General features: G+C 46.4%; 1 protein-coding gene across 1 annotated transcript in view; it reads left to right on the top strand.

Moving 5' to 3' along the window:
* Positions 1-700: 700 nt before the first annotated feature.
* The window catches only part of LOC124545891 (roundabout homolog 2-like), a 187,120-nt gene continuing 167,788 nt past the window's right edge, over positions 701-20,032 (top strand). Inside the window, exons 1-2 of the mRNA XM_047124851.1 lie at positions 701-761; positions 2,705-3,001. Coding sequence (XP_046980807.1) covers positions 701-761; positions 2,705-3,001 — 358 coding nt within the window. The remainder of the gene's footprint in view (positions 762-2,704; positions 3,002-20,032) is intronic.

Here is a 20,032-nt window from a genome sequence, read left to right as displayed (position 1 = left end):
TGCTACAACTCTCAAATACTATAATACGCTCGAAATTTATGAATTAAACAATGCAAGTACCAAAAACGCGCAAAGAAATTAAGAATTAAACTATGTAACAAATGAGTGAGCTAGGAGTATACGACTTGCTGCTCAGCTGCTTATCCAACGGCGGCAGGGAGCACTTTTTTCGTTTGATGCTTATTTCGTGATATATTTGGCCCGGTCACTATCAATGGACCACTCTGTATATGTGCACAATGATTCCTGACAGGAATATTAATAGAAGAACTAGCACCAGTTTCTCCAGTGGTGCCAGTGGCGGTCCATCACATTTCCATTCTCTCCACCATATGCGCTTTTTTTGTAGAGTACAGCTACGATCAGACGGCTGTGCCGGAAACCAGGGCTGCAACGGCGCGTGGCATCTATGGGATACTAACGACAGAACGACACAGCAATCCTATTGAGAGGTATCAATTGGCATGTAGTAAGGCGAACAATACACCATATTTGCTTTGACACAGAGAAACCTGCAATGTAGTACCTAAGAGTAGATGGTAAAAATGTCTTCCTATCCAGACTTCATGCGAGTCATATGAAAGATTCACCATTGTATCCTCTGTGACAAACTCTGGACAACGGAGAACACCGACTCATACGCGGCCCCTCGCCAGAAGTGCGGCGTTTGGCGACACAAATGATCGCTTTCTTTCTTCGAATGGGACAACACAACATTGGACCAGGGGTTATACCCTTCCCGGACGAGACGTACTGCCCATGTACTAAATCGAATGCCAGAGATGGCCCAACCAATGTGATGGACTTTTGGACCTTTTTACAGGAATAATATCTGAAGATCGTGAGCAATGCGAAATACCGACAGTATTTCTTCAATTTCCTATGGAGTGCGTTTCAAGGTTCCGCACATAGCTGAAACATTCAGGGTAGGAGAAGTTAAATTATCGATGCGATGAAAGAATGACTATAAGATAAGAAGCGATGGATACTATATGCCTAAGAGAAGACGTACAAAGATGACAGAGCAGCGGGGGAAAGGGGGGGGGGGGTGATTTGAAATATGGTTGTCCATTGTGCTGTGTGTTTCTTGCTCTATGTTATGGGAGAATAATGTACAGTATAATAGCTTTTAAGCAATACAGTAATATTATTTGTGGTATGACAATGAAGTGCTTGTTACCGAAATTTAACCTCAATTAAATGTTAAACATGAATCGGGACTTGCTTTAATTTGTGAAAAATATTTATTGAAATTAGATGCATTGTTGGAGAAGTATTTCTTTTTAATTTAATTTCATTGTTTTCTGGTTCCTGACGTGTGTTTGACTTTCCAAAGCTTACTTCTTATTACAATGTGAATTTTCCGTCACTCTGGTCTATAGCTATGCTGTTCAGATTTTATATATATATATATATAAATTGTTAATCTGATTTTGTAATTCCACCAAAAAGACAGTTTTTGCTGTTTAAATCGAAACAGGCGGTAGAGCACTTGTCTGCAAAAAGAAAAAAAAAGAAAGGAAAGAAAAGAACAAGGCCGGCCGCGGTGGTCTAGCGGTTCTAGGCGCTCAGTCCGGAGCCGCGCGACTGCTACGGTCGCAGGTTCGAATCCTGCCTCGGGCATGGATGTCTGTGATGTCCTTAGGTTAGTTAGGTTTAAGTAGTTCTAAGTTCTAGGGGACTGATGACCATAGATGTTAAGTCCCATAGTGCTCAGAGCCATTTGAAAAGAACAAGGAAAAAAAGAAAGAAAAGGTAAGGCGACTGCTCGCGCTTTGTGAAAAAAGAATGGCGCAGTGGTCAGCGCATCGGTAAACAATAAACAAGTCAGTAAATAAAAATGTGGTCACGGTGTTGGACTGCAAAGCGGGTGGGTAGTGTTGAAAGTTCCCTCGTGCGTGTTTTTTTTCCGATGTTCACTATATTGAAATTTGTGTCTGTGCCGAAAAAGGAAAGTAAAAAAAGAGGCAAAGACACCTGCCTAGTAAGCACGAGACCTGGGTTCGATTTCCAGCCTTGGTTCAAATGTTCACTCACCGCGTCGGTCCATATACATAAAATCATACTGAACTAACTGTGTAAGCGGCGGTTAATAATTCAATCAACATTGCGCCTGTCTCAGGTGTTTGATCTTTTCTCACTAGGTCCTTTTCCTAATCCTTTACATATGAAAACATTTCGATACCTTTCTTGCATTCACAGCGCCAGATTTGCCCCAGGTGGCCAAAATTGGATCTATTTTTATTTTTTGAGTGTAAATGTGTTCCACAAAAAAAATGGCTCTGAGTACTATGGGACTCAACTGCTGAGGTCATTAGTCCCCTAGAACTTAGAACTAGGTAAACCTAACTAACCTAAGGACATCACAAACATCCATGCCCGAGGCAGGATTCGAACCTGCGACCGTAGCGGTCTTGCGGTTCCAGACTGCAGCGCCTTGAACCGCACGGCCACTTCGGTCGGCTGTGTTCCACATTAACGCAACCTAACCTAACCTAAACACCATACGATAGTTAGAGCTCTCGCCGGACCTCCGTGAGTAGCTGCACTTATTTGCAACCACTCGGCGCAGCAGCGCAACCTGCAGGCTAGGCTAGCTTCTTCAGTTTCAGACGTCCGTTTCTCGCAGTATTTCCCTAGTTTTGTCCGACCCCTGTAGACGCCCCGTGTGACGTGCGAGACCTGACGTCGGCGCTTTCCGCAGGCGAGGAGCCGCGGCCTCCGCGCATCACGGAGCACCCCAGCGACGCGCTGGTGTCGCGCAACGAGCCGCTGACGCTCAACTGCCGCGCCGACGGCCGCCCGCCGCCTTCCGTGTCGTGGCTCAAGGACGGCGCGCCGCTGGCGCTGGACGGCTCCCAGCAGCACCGCGTGCTGCTGCCCGCCGGCTCGCTGCTCTTCCTGCGCGTGCGCAAGGAGGCCGACGCCGGCGTCTACCGCTGCGTCGCCAGGAACGCCGCCGGCGTCGCCTACTCGCGCAACGCCACCCTCTCCGTCGCCTGTGAGTACCCGCGCGCGCACTCTGCGGTGCATGCACTGTCTCCACTACTATATGTCGCAGGAAGAGTGGTCGACGATCAGCGATGTGATAGAAACGATTATTTGCAGCAAAAAGCTTCACATGGTTATAAGCGCCATTCCGGCATGTAGCACATGTAATGTACACTGATTTTACACAGAGTACGCGAAGGAACTTGCCCCCCTTCTTGCAGCGTTGTACCATAGGTCTCTAGAGGAGCGTAGCGTTCCAAAGGATTAGAAAAGATCATAAGGTCATCCCCGTTTTCAAGAAGGGACGTCAAACAGATGTGCAGAACTATAGACCTACAGCTCTAACGTCGATCAGTTGTAGAATTTTGGAACACGTATTATGTTCGAGTATAATGACTTTTCTGGAGACTAGAAATCTACTCTGTAGGAATCAGCATGGGTTTCGAAAAAGACGGTCGTGTGAAACCCAGCTCGCGCTATTCGTCCACGAGACTCTGAGCGCCATAGTCACGGGGTTCCAGGTAGGTGCCGTGGGTCTTGACATCCGCAAGGCGTTCGAACAGTTCCCCACAGTCGTTTAATGAATAAAGTAAGAGCATATGGACTATCAGACCAATTGTGTGATTGGATTGAAGAGTTCCTAGATAACAGAACGCAGCATGTCATTCTCAATGGAGAGAAGTCTTCCAAAGTACGAGTGATATCAGGTGCGCCGCAGGGGAGTGTCGTAGGACCGTTGCTATTCACAATATACATAAATGACCTTGTGGATGACATCGGAAGTTCACTGAGGATTTTTGCGGATAATGCTGTGGTATATCGAGAGGTTGTAACAATAGAAAATTGTACTGAAATGCAGGAGGATCTGCAGCGAATTGACGCATGGTGCAGGGAATGGCAATTCAATCTCATTGCAGACAAGTGTAATGTGCTGCGTATACATAGAAAGATAGTTCCCTTATCATTTAGCTACAGTATAGCAGGTCAGCAACTGGAAGCAGTTAATTCCATAAATTTTCTGGGACTACGCATTAGGAGTGATTTAAGATGGAATAATCATATAAAGTTGATCGTCGGTAAAGCAGATGCCAAACTGAGATTCATTGGAAGAATACTAAGGAAATGCAATCCGAAAACAAAGGAAGTAGGTTACAGTGCGCTTGTTCGCCCAATGCTTGAATACTGCTCACCAGTGTGGGAACCGTGCCAGATAGGGTTGATAGATGAGATAGAGAAGATCCAACGGAGAGCAGCGCGCTTCGTTACAGCTCAGTAGCTCGGTGCGGGCTTTTGTTAAAGTTTCGAGAACATACCTTCACCGAAGAGTCAAGCAGTATATTGCTCCCTCCTACGTATATCTCGCGAAGAGACCATGAGGATAAAATCAGAGAGATTAGAGCCCACACGGAAGCATACCGACAGTCCTTCTTTCCACGAACAATACGAGACTGGAATAGAAGGGAGAACTGATAGAGGTACTCAGCGTACCCTCCGCCACATACCGTCAGGTGGCTTGCGGAGTATGGATGTAGATGTAGATGTAGAATGAGGAAGGCTTATGATCTATCTGAATTTGATCAAGGGCAGAATTTGATGGCCCGGAGGCTCGGCACGAATACTTCGGAAACTGCATGATTTGCGGAGTGTTCCAGGGGAGCTTTGGTGAGTGTCGGTCAACACGTGATCAAACCAAGATTGTACCACGTCCAGACGTCCTGGGGTTGAACGACCACCCCTCATTACAGGTGTCCGACGTCTTAGGATGAGCAGATTGGTAAAACAGGACAGGCAGCGAACTGCGTCGGAACTAATACCAGACTTTAATGCTGCGCAGAGGGCAAGTTTGTCTGAACACAGAATGGATCGAACACTCCAGGCGACCTACGCATTTGATAATGTTAAGACTACGGTATCGACAACTACGACTGAAACAGACACGTGACAGTCGGCACTGGACGTTGGCGCAGTGGCAGAGCATTGCTTGGTATGACAAATCCCGATACTTTCTTCGTTATGCCGATGGGAGTGCGCGAGTACGTCACTTTCCCGGGGAACAGCTTCTCGACACCCATACTGCGGGACAGAGACAAACTGGAGGCGGATCCATTATGCTCTAGGGAACATTCGCGTGGGCGTCTTTGGGTCCAGTGGAGTTCGTGTAAAGCACCATGACGGCAAGGAATATCGTACACTAGTTGCAGACCACATACACACCTTCATGACAATCATGTTTTCTGACAGCAGCGGCATTTTTCAACGAGACAATGCGCCATGTCACAAGGGCAGCAGTGTTCGACGAACACACTGGCGAGTTCCAGTTGGTGTGCAGGGTCTCCCAGCAAGGGCGATCTGAAACCGATTGAACACATCTGGGATGTGATTGAATGTGGCGCCATACTCATCGCCCCCTTCTCAGTATTTACGGGAGTTAGGTGTTTGTGTGAGTAGATTTGATGCCAGTTCGCTCCAACGACCTACGAAGGCCTCCTTGCTTCCATGCCACGGTGCATCGCCGCTGCTATCTGTGGCGATGTAGGACATACCGGCTAAGGAACATGGTCATAATGTTCTGGCTGATAGCGTAAGAAGTCAGTTGTCCATACGTTAGTTAGTTAATGTTTGCTAGTTATTTAGCAGACAGCTGTGTTCCGACTGCGCTCTAGAGAGTTGGATGTGGGAGCTAGAGGACGCGTTGTTTACGTGCGTGGCCGAGGCAGTTGCCGTTACAGTTCAGGAATCGGCCAATCGTCGTCAGGCGGGGTATCAACCGTCCGCGGCCCCATCGGTCGCTCAGACTACGACGACACTGCAAATGCTACCTGATACGTAAGGACTACTCATTGGCAAGCCTGTGAAGAAGAAGACGTGGATGTTATTCAACTTGCGAACGACTCCAAGAGGGACAGAGAAGCCACCACAACGAGCGATGTTTCCCAAATCACCGGTGTCGGTGAAGGGGGATTTGTCTTGCCGCCGAAGAAAAGACAAACTAGGCTTACTAATGCGAGAGCGGCGTCTACGCCGCCTGAGCTGCCGTTTTCAAACTCTTCCGCATCAACAAGACCAACAGCAACATCAACAGCTTCAGCAACAATTAGCGCAACAGCAGAAGGAAAAGCTTCCTCCTATCGTGCTGCAGTACAAGAAGCAAATTTTTTTTTTTTTTTTTTTTTTTTTTTTTTTTTTTTTTTTTTTTTTTTTTTTTTTTTTTCATCAGTCTACTGACTGGTTTGATGCGGCCCGCCACGAATTCCTTTCCTGTGCTAACCTATTCGTCTCAGAGTAGCACTTGCAACCTACATCCGCAATTATTTGCTTGACGTATTCCAATCTCTGTCTTCCTCTATAGTTTTTGCCCTCTACAGCTCCCTCTAGTACCATGGAAGTCATTCCCTCATCTCTTAGCAGATATCCCATCATCCTGTCCCTTCTCCTTATCAGTGTTTTCCACATATTCCTTTCCTCTCCGATTCTGCGTAGAACCTCCTCATTCCTTACCTTATCAGTCCACCTAATTTTCAACATTCGTCTCTAGCACCACATCTCAAATGCTTCGATTCTCTTCTGTTCCGGTTTTCCCACAGTCCATGTTTCACTACCATACAATGCTGTACTCCAGATGTACATCCTCAGAAATTTCTTCCTCAAATTAAGGCCGGTATTTGATATTAGTAGACTACTCTTGGCCAGAAATGCCTTTTTTGCCATAGCGAGTCTGCTTTTGATGTCCTCCTTGCTCCGTATGTCATTGGTTATTTTACTGCCTAGGTAGCAGAATTCCTTAACTTCATTGACTTCGTGACCATCAATCCTGATGTTAAGTTTCTCGCTGTTCTCATTTCTACTACTTCTCATTACCTTCGGCTTTCTCCGATTTACTCTCAAACCATACTGTGTACTCATTAGACTGTTCATTCCGTTCAGCAGATCATTTAATTCTTCTTCACTTTCGCTCAGGATAGCAATGTCATCAGCGAATCGTATCATTGATATCCTTTCACCTTGTATTTTAATTCCACTCCTGAACCTTTCTTTTATTTCCATCATTGCTTCCTCGATGTACAGATTGAAGAGTAGGGGCGAAAGGCTACAGCCTTGTCTTACACCCTTCTTAATACGAGCACTTCGTTCTTGATCGTCCACTCTTATTATTCCCTCTTGGTTGTTGTACATATTGTATATGACCCGTCTCTCCCTATATCTTACCCTTACTTTTTTAAGAATCTCGAACCATTTTATATTGTCGAACGCTTTTTCCAGGTCGACAGATCCTATGAAAGTGTCTTGATTTTTCTTTACCCTTGCTTCCATTATTAGCCGTAACGTCAGAATTGCCTCTCTCGACCCTTTACTTTTCCTAAAGCCAAAGTGATCGTCACCTAGGACATTCTCAATTATCTTTTCCATTCTTCTGTATATTATTCTTGTAAGCAGCTTCGGTGCATGAGCTGTTAAGCTGATTGTGCGATAATTCTCGCACATGTCAGCTCTTGCCGTGTTCGGAAATGTGTGGATGATGCTTTTCCGAAAGTCCGATGGTATATCGCCAGACTCATATATTCTACACACTAACGTGAATAGTCGTTTTGCTGCCTCTTCACCCAATGTTTTTAGAAATTATGATGGAATGTTATCTATCCCTTCTGCCTTATTTGACCGTAAGTCCTCCAAAGCTTTTTTAAATTCCGAATCTAATACTGGATCCCCTATCTCTTGTAAATCGACTCCTGTTTCTTCTTCTATCACATCAGACAAATCTTCACCCTCACAGAGGCTTTCAATGTATTCTTTCCACCTACCTGCTCTCTCCTCTGCATTTAACAATGGAATTCCCGTTGCACTCTTAATGTTACCACCGTTGCTTTTAATGTCACCAAAGGTTGTTTTGACTTTCCTGTATGCTGAGTCTGTCCTTCCGACAATCATACCTTTTTCAGTGTCTTCACATTTTTCCTGCAGTTCGTCTTAGCTTCCCTGCACTTCCTATTTAATTCATTCCTCAACGACTTGTATTTCTGTATTCCTGATTTTCCCGGAACATGTTTGTACTTCCTCCTTTCATCAATCAACTGAAGTATTTCTTCTGTTACCCACGGTTTCTTCGCAGCTACCTTCTTTGTACTTATGTTTTCCTTCACAACTACTGTGATGGCCCTTTTTAGAGATGTCCATTCCTCTTCAACTGTACTGCCTACTACGCTATTCCTTATTGCTCTATCTATAGCGTTAGAGAACTTCAAACGTATCTCGTCATTCCTTAGTACTTCCGTATCCCACTTCTTTGCTTATTTATTCTTCCTGACTAATGTCTTGAACTTCAGCCTACTCTTCATCACTACTATATTGTGATCTGAGTCTATATCTGCTCCTGGGTACGCCTTACAATCCAGTATCTGATTTCGGAATCTCTGTCTGACCATCATGTAATCTAATTGAAATCTTCCCGTATCTCTCGGCCTTTTCCAAGTATACCTCCTCCTCTTGTGATTCTTGAACAGGGTATTCGCTATTACTAGCTGAAACTTGTTACAGAACTCAATTAGTCTTTCTCCTCTTTCATTCCTTGTCCCAAGCCCATATTCTCCTGTAACCTTTTCTACTACTCCTTCCTCTACAACTGCATTCCAGTCGCCCATGAGTATTAGATTTTCGTCCCCCTTTACATACTGCACTACCCTTTCAATATCCTCATACACTTTGTCTATGAGTTCATCTTCAGCTTGCGACGTCGGCATGTATACCTGAACGATTGTTGTCGGTGTTGGTCTGCTGTCGATTCTGATTAGAACAACCCGCTCACTGAAGTGTTCACAGCAACACACCCTCTGCCCTACCTTCCTATTCATAACGAATCCTACACCTGTTACACCATTTTCTGCTGCTGTTGATATTACCCGATACTCATCTGACCAGAAATCCTTGTCTTCCTTCCACTTCACTTCACTGACCCCTACTATATCTAGATTGAGCCTTTGCGTTTCACTTTTCAGATTTTCTAGTTTCCCTACCACGTTCAAGCTTCTGACATTCCATGCACCGACTCGTAGAACGTTATCCTTTCGTTGATTATTTAATCTTTTTCCCATGGTAACCTCCTCCTTGGCAGTCCCCTCCCGGAGATCCGAATGGGGGACTATTCCGGAATCTTTTGCCAATGGAGAGATCATTATGACACTTCTTCAAATACAGGCCACATGTCCTGTGGATACACGTTACGTGTCTTTAATGCAGTGGTTTCCATTGCCTTCTGCATCCTCATGTCGTTGATCATTGCTGATTATTCCGCCTTTAGGGGCAATTTCCCACCCCTAGGACAAGATAGTGCCCTGAACCTCTATCCGCTCCTCCGCCCTCTTTGACAAGGCCGTTGGCAGAATGAGGCTGACTTCTTATGCCGGAAGTCTTCGGCTGCCAATCCTGATTATTTATCAAAATTTAGGCAGTGGCGGGGATCAAACCCGGGACCGAAGACGTTCTGATTAGGAATCAAAGACGCTACCCCTAGACCACAGGTATCTGGCTGGTCCTTAGACGACTGGAAAATCATGGCCTGATCAGATGAATCCCGATTTCATTTGGTAAGAGCTGACGGTAGGGTTGGAGTGTCACACAGACTCCACGAAGCCATGGAACCCAGTCGTCAACAAGGTACTGTACAAGCTGGTGGTGGCCCTGTAATGGTGTCGGCTGTGTTTACATGGAATTGACTGGGGTCTCTGGTCCAGCTGAGACGATCATTGACTAGAAATGTTTATGTTCGTCTACCTGGAGACCATATGCAGCCAATCATGCACTTCATGTACATAAATAACGATGAAATTTTCATGGATGAAAAAGCACCATGTCACAGGGCCAAAATTATTCGCGATTGATTTGAAAAACTTTCTGGACAATTCGAGGCAATGATTTTGCCATTTATACCGCCCGAAATGGACCCCATCGAAAGTTTATGTGAGATAGTCTAGAGGGCAGTTCGAGCACAAATTATGGACAGCTATAGAGGCAGTGATGATGATGATGCGGTCCCATACTCCGAGGAGCGTAGGAGACGATGCGGGAGACCCACACCGCCTTACTAGGCAAGGTCCTAGTGGAGGTGGTTTGCCATTGCCTTCCTCCGACCTAATGGGAATGAATGATGATGATGACGGCACACCATCACCCAGTCATCTCGAGGCAGGAAAAATCCCTGACCCCGCCGGGAATCGAACCCGGGACCCCGTGGGCGGGAAGCGAGAACGATACCGCAAGACCAATTGTTTCTGGCTCAGTATGGCAGTATGGCTCAGTATTTCTGCAAGGGACTTCCAACGACTTGTTGTGCCCATGCCATGTCCAGCTGCTGCACTACTCGGAGGAAGATGAGGTCCGACACTATAAGAGGAGATATCCCATGAGTTTTCTCACCTGAGTGTAGATTGTTATTTATTTTGTGTGTTATTCAGTGCATTATCATTTTGTACAACAGACCACAGTGGTGTAGAGGAAGTTGAGACCAACAATATGATACAGGACACTTGTGAAGTATGTGTGTGTGAAGTTGGGAAACTATCACAAATCTGCCTACAGAAACTACGTAACTACAGCGCACGTGCGTCGCTCCAGAGTTTGAATATTCGCTCGCTCTCTTCGCGCAAACTGTTAGTTCTGGAGAAAAAATGAATAGGTCTTTTTAGTAGAAAATTTAATGTAGTTTAATTTTATACTGAGTCAAGTTTTCGCTAGAGGCCGCGGTATATGAGTTATTAAAAAAAAAAAAGAAAAGAAAAAAACGTACAAAAGTGATATTAAATGGGTTCTATCTCTGAACGTCCATGTGATTTTTATTTTTTGTTATTAATTAATTAATTTATTAATTTATTTTTGCTTCAAATGAGCTTTCACGTCAGACTAGTGAATCCTGTGACACTGCATAGTTTGTAGGTCAAAAGAACACAATAAGAGTTCTTTTCGTGGCTGCTTCCTGTGTCTACGTCTACGGCACGATTCTCACTGCGGCGATACCATATGCGATGTGACACAGGTCGCACGACGCTCTGCTTGTTGATGCGACACTCATGTTTCCGCTGGAGCGATACATATATGATAAGATACGCGATGCCTGCCAGCAGATTAGAATGATAAGGCGTTCGCATAGTACTTCGTTGTGGTGAGGTTTCCCTTTAGCTCCGAACCTAACACGGCCATGTCTTAATATAGAATGATACGAAAAGAATTTTCAATTTTTGACACAGCACATATGACTTGAAATTTATCTCCCCATGTTTCGTGTGACCAGTTACGTGAAGCAATGAGCTCTCCGCGTTGCACTGGGTGGTACAAAAGATATACTTACCGGTGTTGGCTCGCTGTTGTCATAGATCGAACCAGTTAAGTCGCTTTCACTACATTTCTATGATCATCCCAAATCTGGTTGCTTCTGCTTGTATCGCGTGTCGAATCACGTATCGTATCGCATGTCGTACGGCGCAGGTACAAAGAGGATGCAAAAACTGATCAAAACTGATCACTCTTTTGTACGTGCCGCAGGTTTATAGTGAAAATGTAGCAATAAAATAAAAACCAGAGTTTCGTGTTAATGTGTAGTTTAATTATCAATTCCTTAATGCAGTGGTTACACGGAATAGTATAATGGTTACAGAATAGATAAATCACAAATTTGGATGACACTGATCCCTTTATGTGGGATGGTCAGGTACGTAATCGCTTTAATCCGTTTTTTCGTTTCTTTTTCGACTCTGCCATAGCTCTCGCATTCGCCCATCACTGGACTGGCGTTCATGATTCCTTTCGAAGTGAGTTCTCCTGTGACACGCGTTTTCTATACTTCCAAGCATGCTGACGAGTACTACGATATCATGTCTTTCATTATTCTGCAGTTTTCAGTTTAATACAGATTTTCACCTACATTTCCGCGAATACTTATATTGTCTCACTTTAGGTCCCAGTAGTGTACCGTAAACTCTTCGCAATGACACCTGACCCAATTTCCTGTCTAAATGCGTTTCCACGCTACACCAATTTACACTGTCCAGTCACATTAATGCGACCATCTGTCAAAACCCTTAATAACCACGTTTAGCAGCGCGGACCGCTGTGAGACGTGTAGGAAGAGCGTCAATGACTTTCTGTAAGGTACCGACAGCGGCGTGAAGCCACGCTGACTTCAGTGTCGCAGCCAACTGCGCTAGGTCTATTGCTTGAGGATCCATGGCGCAAAGTGTCCGATCGAGGTGTTGCCTTAGATACTCCATTGGGTTTATATTAGTGGAGTCTAGTGGCCAGAGGAGAACAGTAAACTTATCCTGGTGCTCTCAGAATCACGTACGCATACTGTGGATTTAGTGACACGTTGAATTGTCCTTGTGGTAGATACCATCGTGCCGGGGATAAATCAAACTGTATGAAGAGGTGGACATGGTCCCCATGGATAAATGCATACATGTGTTGATTCATTGTGCCTACCGGAATGACGAGATCGTGCAAGAAATGCTTCGAATATATTCCCCAGGGCATAACGCTACCTCCTTCGTCCTAGACCCTTTGCTTTCAACGTTTCACTCCGTAACCCCAAGGACCATCTGTGCGATGGAGTATAGAAGGTGATTAATTTGAAACGGACACCTGTCTCCACTGAGTTGACGTCCACTATGGTGTTAATTTGCCATCTGCAGCCTTCGTCGTCACTGATGAACAGCAGGCAGCATGCTTACATGAACCATGCGCCTGTTGCGAAGACCCATACACGACAATGTTCTCTGAACTGTCGTTGAGGAGGTACTGTAGGTAGCCCCTCGATTGATCTGAGCTGTTAACAGCTCAACGGTTGCACGCCTATGAGCCCGTACACATCTCCACAGCTGTCGTTAACCTCTGTCATCTGTGGCCCGTGGTGCACCACAGTTGCCTCGGCGCTATTTTGTAACGCACAGTATGCTTTAAACACCGCAGCTCACAAACAGTTTACGAAGTTAGACCTTCCGGAAATGCTTCCACCTCTGGTCAAAAGGCAATGATCATACCTTTTTGGACGTCAGATAAATAGCTCCGTTTTCGCATTACGAGAACGACTGCACTGTTGTCCGCGTGGCCCGGACACGCTTTATATACCCTCTACTGACAGACTGCAACGTGGCACCTATGAGTGGTTATTGAATGTTGACGTCGAACATAGGCAGGCGCTGGTCACATTTATGTTATTGTACCGTATATAACATTACACAAACGTAATCGCTAATAATCACACGCATGCGAATGCTCTGGAGCGATGACGCCAGAGGCAAAAGAAATACTGCTCCACAAACACGTTCAGACGTCGTCTACCATTGTGTTCAATAGTTTTGACTTGGGCGCGTATGACCCCAGTTCTTTTTGCGCCCTAAAGCAAAGCAAAACCAAAACCAATCTACCATTGTTTACTCATTATTGATCTCGTAAGTACTAGCTATTCATATTTGATGGTATTTTTCCACACAAGAAAGTAGGACCGACGAGCGAATAGACGTTTTCCCGTTAAAAGCAAAACTTGATTCAGATACGGTTTAAGAACTAGCTAGAAGAGATTCGTAAGTTCTTCTATCCCTCTAGTTCCTGTGTTATGCCTACGAGAAGCCGTCTTTCCCTCGGCCCGCGGCAGTAAACACACACATTTGTAAACAGTGTCATTTCGTACAAGTAGTTGCTACATTAAAAAAAAATTGATTTTTATTAGGAGCGATAAAAAAATATTTGTTCGGAGGGCGTACATTCCAGGATCGGTATGTGAATGAGTCAAAATCACCGTGGATATTGCCCGCCCCGATAGCTGAGTGGTCAGCGTGACGGGTTGCCGTCCTACGGGCCCGGGTCGGGGATTTTCTCCACTCAGGGTCTGGGTGTTGTGTTGTCTTCATTATCATTTCATCCCCATCCGGCGCGCAGGTCGCCCAATGTGGCGTCGAATGTAATTACACCTGCACCATGGCGGCCGGACCGGCCCAGAACGGGGCCTCCCAGCCAATGACGCCAAACGCTCATTTCCATATCGTGGACATCGAGGAAATCATCCCTTCAACGCCAAACGTTTGGCCCAAACCACCTTGTATTGATGCATGAAGAAGTTCACAACTGCATGCTGCACATCCTCGTCCGACAGGAATCGTAGCCCCTTCAAGGCCTATTTAAGGGACCGAAGATGTGATAATCGCATAGGGAGAAATCAGGCCTATAGCGCAGGTCCTCGAGTGTCTTTCACCTCAGATACCGTTGATGAGGCTGTCCTGCCAGACCGATCGACGTCTTGAATCGCCGCCAGCTTGGCGCACCACCCCACAACGGTGGTTTTTGGCACATATGCAGCTCCATACACATTCTACATTCACGGATGAGTGTCTACCGATGTTTGTCCTTCGGCAGGCTAGAAAAGAATAACAGCACGTTGGTCCTGTTTGTGTGCATTTGGTAATAACGCCGTCATGGTTCACGGTTTTGGATTTACCTCACGAATTTCACGCTGATCGCTTGACTGTCTGACGGTGCTTATATATCCGCATCGGAATCGTGCTACGTCGCATGTACACTGGAGCAACGCCCTCAGACAAGCTTTTGTATCGCCTCTGATAGTAGTGTTTCAGATAAATATTGACTGAAAGTAAAAATGATTTCATAACCTGCTCATTAAGAGATAATATAATCGTAGAGTTTAGCACAGTAGGGGACTTACTAAAGTGAGAAACCGTGTACATGACTTGAAACAGTGAAACTTACGGCGCACAAACAAGTGTCGTGCAGTCTTTTGCGCGACCCATCTGGAACTCCCTTGGCAAAGTGTGGGGACACGGCGTCTGCGACAACAGTCGTGCTTACGCCTACATAAGCGCGGCAGCGGCCGGTGCTTTATGTGCGACGGCGAACGCACGCCATTTTTCTGGTCCCCCACCGCGGACAGAGACGAAGCATCGCGTCAGCGCCTTCGTGTGTATTCTGCCGCGGTAGCGGAGGCCGTTTGCAGGCGGGCTCTGAGCTGTATCTCAAACACCCGGCTCTAGGCAAGCAGCACGTGTCCTTCAGAGGGGGTGCCCGCAGTGGCTGCCAGGGAAGGTTGCGCACTGCCACCGAACGCGTGTGTCGTAACAGCCGGTCACAGAAATCCGCCAGCCCACAGTGATACAGGTTTTCTATGGCGTCCTAAAAAGACACTTGAATGCCCGACGGTTCTTTAAAGAAAGCCATGGATGATTCCCATCCGTTCCCTTGTCCAGTTTAAGCGTGCGTTCCATCCCTAATGATCGCCCTGGCACCCGAGAGACGTGAAATTCTACTCTTCCTGTATGTGTATGTGTATGTATGTGTGTGTGTGTGTGTGTGTTTGTGTGGGTGGGAAGGTGGCTGAGTGTTTTTGTGCGTTGGGGGTCAGGGGCCCTCAACGGGAAAATTTGCTGTGCCTCACCAAAACGAGTGGAAACCATTGTGTTTAAAACATAGAAAATATGATAAGGGAAGTAAGAGGCAATCTAAGATGAAATTGCACTCACTTTCTCTGCCTATTGCTTAATCACCCGTACGATCACACTTGATCACATTCTGTAAGACAGCGTTAACTCGTGAAACGTTCGAAAATTGTCAACTGAAATTCACATAAGACACGAGGTAAGCTGAAACAGATACACATGAATATGTGCATGGCCAATCACTTACAGAAAAAGCAGGTGAGATAGCGGCCCCGATAACGTGTCCCCAAAGTTTTAGAGAAAAAATTGGTCATTTCACAAAATCTTAACATACTTTCCACATTCACGCTATTGTGCGTTGAAACAGAGGGCTATGAGTTGCTGCTGTCTTGTCCGACTTCAAAATACATAATCTGTACGCTACAAGTTCCACACAATGGGTGTCCTCTCAGCGGAGCAAGTAGCCGTCCGTCAAAGGCCTGTGTCCTAAGCGAATCCGAGCGAGAAGGACCTCATTCCGTGTGCATATCTGGAATGTGGTAGGTCATGGTCGACTTGTAGACTTTACCACACGCTACTTATTGTCTGTCATTTCCACTCATTCTTCTTCCCATCGACGTATGGCTCTGTACCTGTACAGCGAGATGACAGCATGTATTGCGATGGCGCAATGAACTGAGGATCGCGACACGTCTCCTTGGATGCTACATCCGCCATTTCTTTCCCCTTGATGCGTGTGTGTCCTGGTACCCAGCAGAAAGATGCCTCATTTCCGAGCCCTGGAAAAGTCGTCGTGGGTATCCGGGCTACATTATCTGCTGGGTCCAGTTGTTTTAGAAAGTGGAGGCACTGGTTCAAATGGCTCTGGGCACTGTGGGACTTAACTTCTGAGGGCATCAGTCCGCTAGAACTTAGAACTAGTTAAACCTAACTAACCTAAGGACATCACACACATCCATGCCTGAGGCAGGATTCGAACCTGCGACAGTAGCGGTCGCGCGAGACTGTAGCGCCTAGAACCGCTCGGCCACCCCGGCCGGTCGTGGAGGCACTCAGGGCGTCGGAAGAGACTAGGAATTTAGCAGTCGCAACATATCCCATCTGCTCCAGTGGCCTCGTATAATTCTGAGTCGAATACAGTGAACTCTTCTGGCAGTCGGATCTTGAGGACACGATCACGGGAAACAACAGAGCAACCAACGGATTCCCCCAACGGATTCCCTCTGTCAAGACCCATCCTATACAGTGTGTCAGGAGAAATGATCAATATTCAGGGATATGACAGATGTGAACATAGGAAGCAAAAACGTCTAACAAACGTGGACTCATACTGCATACTGCAGACTTTAAGAGCTGTGAGCACATCTTCGTCTGTGAAACTGTGAAAGAAAGCTCTTCTACTGGAAGCTCTTTGCTCTCCATGTTTTAGGTGTAAGTAGCATGGAAAACAAGCAAGAATTGTCTACTAAAACGCAGCTCTAAAGTGCGTACCTTAAGAGCTACTACTACTTGTCCAGTAGAACGAAGCGTTTCGCAGTAGCGAAGATGAACAAATGGTTACTGCTCTTACGGTATGCGCTTTACAGCCCATGTTTACTAGACAGCTATTTCCTCTTTTAGTCCATACTACCTACTCCTAAAATATGGAAAGCAAAGAGCTTGCAGTAGAAGAGATTTATTTCATTGTATCGAAGAAGAAGAACAAGTGCTCATAGCTCTGCACGCAAGTGCTTCTGAGCCGGTGTTACTAGAATTTCTTGCTTTGAATGGTGTTTCCGCCATGAACCCTGAATACTGACCGTTCAGTCCCGAAAGCTATGTTGATCAGTAGATATGTGATAAAACGATGCATTGAAAACAGACACAGGTACGTAGGCTCTCCTGCACCGCATTGGATATAAGATTACTCTGGGTCTCTGCACTAACCATGGTGGCAGTCGATTAAAACCTTGGATTTGGTTTGTATTTGCCCCGCACAGAGACACGCTTCACGTCGCTCTCAAACGGCCTTGTCTGTCGTGAACAACTGGCGAAAAGGCGTTTCAAAAATGAGCGAACAACAATGCTGATTGGTGGTGAATCGGGAGCAGCGAATAACTTATTTGCCTGAGGGACCATGAGGAGTTCGCATACTGAGTGGCGGTTCTCGAGCCTCAGCACAGAGAGTGCATATCTGGCTGTTTCTGTCAGATTCCATGGCCAGCCTGATACCCACAAGGTGGATAGCGCCAGTTAACAACTTCCAACGAAGACGCTGGAAAAGCGGACTGCAAAGAAGTGCGTAATTTTCCGTAGATAAATGTATGTGTGTTCATTTTAATCGTTCTCGTCGTGTTTTTGATATATATGACTTGCGTGAGATGGACATCGTTCGACATTTAAGGACTTGGTGAGGTTCCTGGGCTTCATTTCTGAATCGGAACTGTCGTGATCACCGCACCTGAAGGACCTGAAGGACAGGACCCAGAAGGCACTGAATGTCTTAAAGTCCCATAGCCAGAGGACTTGGGGACCGGAGAGGGCGCCTCGGCTTCCGTTTTATAGATCGTCCGTGCGCCTGCGGCTAGATCACGGGTGAACATTATACAGATAAGAGAGGCCTTCTTCCCTGAAGATCTGATCTTGGTTCTCTGATACGTGAAGACAAGGATAATATGTCTGTCAGGGGTTGAAAGAATGAAGATTTTTACTAGATTAAAATGCAGCTACTGTTCGGCGTAGTCTCTTTTAGGTACACACCCTTTGTCTAACGTTTCTGCGATGGTGAATTGTTTCCATCCTTGAAGCACAGCTCCGGAAGGAAACTTCCATTAATTGCTCGTTGTTTCCAAAAGGTTTTTCCGTCATTATTCTAAGTTTCGAACAGGTGGAAGTCAGCGGTGCTAAATCTGGTGGATAAGGTAGGTGTTCCAGCAACTGACACTTCAGACTCCGTCATTTTTCCATTTGCAAGACGTCTTTGAAGTAAGGTTCTTTGTCCTAGTGGGTGTTTAATATTTTTTATTTTTATTTTTAGCAATTCAGATATTTTCTTCCACATTATTTCATACAGAAGACTTACGTTTGACTTTTTGCAGCTTAGCAAATAAAAGTAAGTTATGTAAATACGTCATCTTTTGCGTCAGATGAAGCTGGCTTATTCCGTTTAGCTACAAGATGACCAACTACTAATCAGGACTCTGATGGCCGTTTCGTTCCCGGCGCGAAGTTGTGGATCTAAGTCTCATCCATAGATATATCTGTTGTTTTTTTCTTTTCTTTTTTTTTTTTGGAAACGTCCAAATTTAGCTGAAAAATTCATTTATGAATTCCCTTCTGGATATTGCATCATTTTAGATCAAGGGATATAAGAATAAAGGCTGTAGCACGATCATGCAATATGACACATTAAAGAACTATTATTATATACACTCCTGGAAATGGAAAAAAGAACACATTGACACCGGTGTGTCAGACCCACCATACTTGCTCCGGACACTGCGAGAGGGCTGTACAAGCAATGATCACACGCACGGCACAGCGGACACACCAGGAACCGCGGTGTTGGCCGTCGAATGGCGCTAGCTGCGCAGCATTTGTGCACCGCCGCCGTCAGTGTCAGCCAGTTTGCCGTGGCATACGGAGCTCCATCGCAATCTTTAACACTGGTAGCATGCCGCGACAGCGTGGACGTGAACCGTATGTGCAGTTGACGGACTTTGAGCGAGGGCGTATAGTGGGCATGCGGGAGGCCGGGTGGACGTACCGCCGAATTGCTCAACACGTGGGGCGTGAGGTCTCCACAGTACATCGATGTTGTCGCCAGTGGTCGGCGGAAGGTGCACGTGCCCGTCGACCTGGGACCGGGCCGCAGCGACGCACGGATGCACGCCAAGACCGTAGGATCCTACGCAGTGCCGTAGGGGACCGCATCGCCACTTCCCAGCAAATTAGGGACACTGTTGCTCCTGGGGTATCGGCGAGGACCATTCGCAACCGTCTCCATGAAGCTGGGCTACGGTCCCGCACACCGTTAGGCCGTCTTCCGCTCACGCCCCAACATCGTGCAGCCCGCCTCCAGTGGTGTCGCGACAGGCGTGAATGGAGGGACGAATGGAGACGTGTCGTCTTCAGCGATGAGAGTCGCTTCTGCCTTGATGCCAATGATGGTCGTATGCGTGTTTGGCGCCGTGCAGGTGAGCGCCACAATCAGGACTGCATACGACCGAGGCACACAGGGCCAACACCCGGCATCATGGTGTGGGGAGCGATCTCCTACACTGGCCGTACACCACTGGTGATCGTCGAGGGGACACTGAATAGTGCACGGTACATCCAAACCGTCATCGAACCCATCGTTCTACCATTCCTAGACCGGCAAGGGAACTTGCTGTTCCAACAGGACAATGCACGTCCGCATGTATCCCGTGCCACCCAACGTGCTCTAGAAGGTGTAAGTCAACTACCCTGGCCAGCAAGATCTCCGGATCTGTCCCCCATTGAGCATGTTTGGGACTGGATGAACCGTCGTCTCACGCGGTCTGCACGTCCAGGACGAACGCTGGTCCAACTGAGGCGCCAGGTGGAAATGGCATGGCAAGCCGTTCCACAGGACTACATCCAGTATCTCTACG

This window comes from Schistocerca americana, chromosome 8 (assembly GCF_021461395.2).
Source record: "Schistocerca americana isolate TAMUIC-IGC-003095 chromosome 8, iqSchAmer2.1, whole genome shotgun sequence".
Classification (NCBI taxonomy): Eukaryota; Metazoa; Arthropoda; class Insecta; order Orthoptera; family Acrididae; genus Schistocerca; species Schistocerca americana.
This window is presented reverse-complemented; position numbering and strand designations above follow the sequence as displayed.